General features: G+C 38.9%; 1 protein-coding gene across 1 annotated transcript in view; it reads right to left on the bottom strand.

The window, feature by feature from the left end:
- LOC116694336 (mucin-5AC) overlaps nt 1-2,168 on the bottom strand; it is a 28,906-nt gene extending 26,738 nt beyond the window's left edge. The window contains exons 1-7 of the mRNA XM_032524040.1: nt 2,059-2,168; nt 1,798-1,836; nt 1,456-1,717; nt 1,249-1,363; nt 883-973; nt 451-804; nt 233-358 (exon numbers count right to left, since the gene is read on the bottom strand). Of these exons, the coding sequence (XP_032379931.1) occupies nt 233-358; nt 451-804; nt 883-973; nt 1,249-1,363; nt 1,456-1,717; nt 1,798-1,836; nt 2,059-2,137 (1,066 nt within the window). The 5' untranslated portion in view covers nt 2,138-2,168. The remainder of the gene's footprint in view (nt 1-232; nt 359-450; nt 805-882; nt 974-1,248; nt 1,364-1,455; nt 1,718-1,797; nt 1,837-2,058) is intronic.
- Between the last annotated feature and the right edge of the window lie 1,153 nt (nt 2,169-3,321).

Here is a 3,321-nt window from a genome sequence, read left to right as displayed (position 1 = left end):
TGCAATTGATTAAGTATTTGTAGGCATATACAGTAGACACCAAAACACAGGTGCTAACCTGCCAGTAAATCTATAACTTCTGTTTTTACCATAACTCTCAAGTCAAGAGCACAAATTAAGTAATTGGAGAGCGTTGATTAATCAAATGTGTGAACTGAAATACCGGTAAACCCTTTGACATCTGCTGGACCACAAACCGGATCTGTGCTGGTTTTAAAATCAGGAAACTTACCATTTGGACAGAAGCATCCATCTACGCAGTGATCCTCACACACAAGGCTTCTCTTCTGATTGCTGCAGGTGTCAGTACATGGACTACTGCATTCCTTATGCTCCATGTTGAAAGGGCATGTTTTTGCTATTTACCACACAAAAAAGTACAACTTAGAAACAGTGATTCAGACGTAAATACAGTTAAAACATCTAACATGTTTTGATTGTTGTTCTTACCACACAGTTGTGCTGTCTGCCATTGCTGTGGTTTTCCACCTGCATGAGCGCACTGACGGGAGTACTCTGATATAGTTGAACACAAGCATGAAGTACTGTTTTTACAGCGGCACAGGTCCTTCACACAGGCTCCGATGAAGGAGTCAGTAGCAACCAGGTTTTGACAGCTGAGCAATGCCGGTCCTGACAGCAGGTTTGCACATAAGTCTTTGTGTGGGTCAGCAAATCCATTTTCGCTTGCTACACTTGCACAGGTCTGTGTGGCTGGTGAGGAGATTTCTTCACATACTCCAGTTGGACCATTGACCTTCCAGGCCTCCCCATAATATTCTGGAGTTACAGACTCCCCTGTTTCTAGGGGTGAAATGGTTTTAGCAAATGTGAAGACTGATTTGGTGCAGACTGTTTTTAGCTTTATTATTTAGTATTTACCTGTTTTGATGAACTCATCATAAACCTGTATTCCGTTAAAGTCACCGCACAGGCCACATGTCTGATTCTTGAATTTTGCATCCAGCTCAACCTTAGAACCAAGTGAAAATGAATGATAAGCAGAAATGAAGAAATCTCTACAGTTAACGTGTTAATTGCTACAGTTAATTGCTTACATTTGTTTTAACTTGGTTTATCTTTATGTTATAAATTCTCTAATCTATTTAGTAAAACTAAAAATAGTGTATACATTTTCAGGGCTCAGTGTATTTGTTTATCTGTAAGTTATTAAAATAATAATACAAATCAATATCAGATAGTATTTATACATAAGTGCAATGGACAGCACATAATGAATACACCTACCCATAGGGCGTCTTTTTCATTCCACATGATGACCAAACCCAGCTTTGCATGGATCTTCACATAGGAGACAGTTCTTTCAATTGAAATGCCAATCTGGCTGAATGGTATAGTGACACTAGAATGGGGCAAAAAACAACAACTTTAACCCTCACTGCAATCAGTATTTAGAGCTGGCAATGATAAGTCACATTATCAAAACAGACTCACAGTTTATCATTGACTTTGATGGAGGTGTTGGCTAATTCCACAGCGACCCCCTCCAGTTTCATGGTGACCTTCTCAATTGTGGTGACCCCATTCATCTCCTGCCGTTTTAACTGGATATTGAAACTGTCATAACTTCCCTTACACTGGGATGCAAGGAGGTAGTTGCAAGTGGAGGGAAGCTGGAAGAAATCACTATCGAAAGTCTTGAAATGATAGTTACCCCATGTACTGCAGATCTGGTTGTTATGAGCGAGTCTCATTTCTAGCAAAAAAAAACATCAATTACACTTTAGTTCAAATTCGACACGATTTATCTTTATCTTCCATCTTTGAATTTTTTACCTGTAATTACTGGCATTTTGGTCACCATCTGAACTGTAGCTAAAAAAACAACACATATAATAATGTCAAATATAAGTAGACTTTATATTTGTATTATCAACTATGTGCATGAAAAAACAACACCATTCATCCAACACTTTAGGTAGAATTTATCCAATTTTATTCCCAGGATAGGCTCCTTCATACTGAGTAGACAGTGCTGGACAATAAGGTTGTATTTGATAGATTCAGCTATCTTTGTGTGCCACTGAGTGTACATACCAGTGCTGGCTGCAGATAGCGGAAGGTAGAGAGTGAGCCATGGTATCACCCATTCAAGTAGCATCCTGGCGGTTCTCATGATCCTTGAGTAGTCCCTGTCCTGACAGGGAGGGTTGAGACAACTGATCCCACACTACCAATGTCATGTAATATAAATCATTGGGTATTTGCAGTTAGGGTGGGGTAAATGATGTTGGTTTGACAAAACCTCCCCTGCCATGCTTCAGAAAGCACAAAGCACAAAGCATGTCAAAGCAGACACTCTTTTTGGTTTTCTTTGCATACTGTTATTCAAACAGAAAAGCTTGCTTTGACACAGTTGTTGACATAATCTTTAGTTAAAAACTTATAAGGTGAACTAAGGGTGTTCATGGATATGCAATTTTGTGCGTGTAGAGGGTCTTTCTGAAAATGCTTCTGAGGTTCTTTGTCCTTACAGGCTGCCTACCTTAGATTCTCATTTTTTGGGCTGTGTTTTCCGACACACTACCTTGTTTAATCCGACTCAGTGATGTGTATTTCAGTTTGTTTGTAGAATGTTACTGAAAGTCATGTCAGTATGTATAAGAAAATAATGATCCTCCCTGAATCAACACAATACTTAACATCCTGTTTTAGAAAAACTGACCATCCTCATCATGTAAATGTCCACCTGAGGGAGTGGTCCAAAAGTGGTGCATGGGAACGGAAAGCTTGTATCATGTGGAGGTTCCAACAGTTTTGTTGTCATTACTTAACATTCCTCATGGGAAAACTACGTGCTATAGCTTAAGCAATTTCTAGCTAAACATGCTTTAATGGGAGACAGGCTACATGACCAACCAATCAGCTGGAGTGATTAATAAACCTCCAAACATTGAATGCAATATTTGAACATCATTATAGTGGACTCATGTCTGTGGGTGGGGGGTGGTAAACATTGTTAGCGTGTGAAGGGAAAAGTTCTTACAGCTATAGCCTGGTTAGTTTGCAGTGTGAAGTGCTTGGCTATATAGTTCTCAGTGCAAGGAGATACAATGTGCACACTATGTTTCTCTAGATATTCAATTTGTTGCTCAATGTGTTGCTACACCCTGTGTGTGTAGTGTGAAAGCTGTAAAAAAAAACACAATAAAGATGTTGCACATTTAATGAAGGTGTGCTCAATCTCAAAACACTGTAGATTAAGCTTCAGCCTTTGAAATTTGAAATTTGCTAGAGTAAATATTGATAAAGTAGAAAATATGTTGAAAACTTGTAAAGATAAACCACTTGGAGTGGACG

Source organism: Etheostoma spectabile, chromosome 8, assembly GCF_008692095.1.
Source record: "Etheostoma spectabile isolate EspeVRDwgs_2016 chromosome 8, UIUC_Espe_1.0, whole genome shotgun sequence".
Taxonomy (NCBI): Eukaryota; Metazoa; Chordata; class Actinopteri; order Perciformes; family Percidae; genus Etheostoma; species Etheostoma spectabile.
Note: the sequence above shows the minus strand (reverse complement) of the source record. Positions and strands in the feature narration are given on the sequence as shown.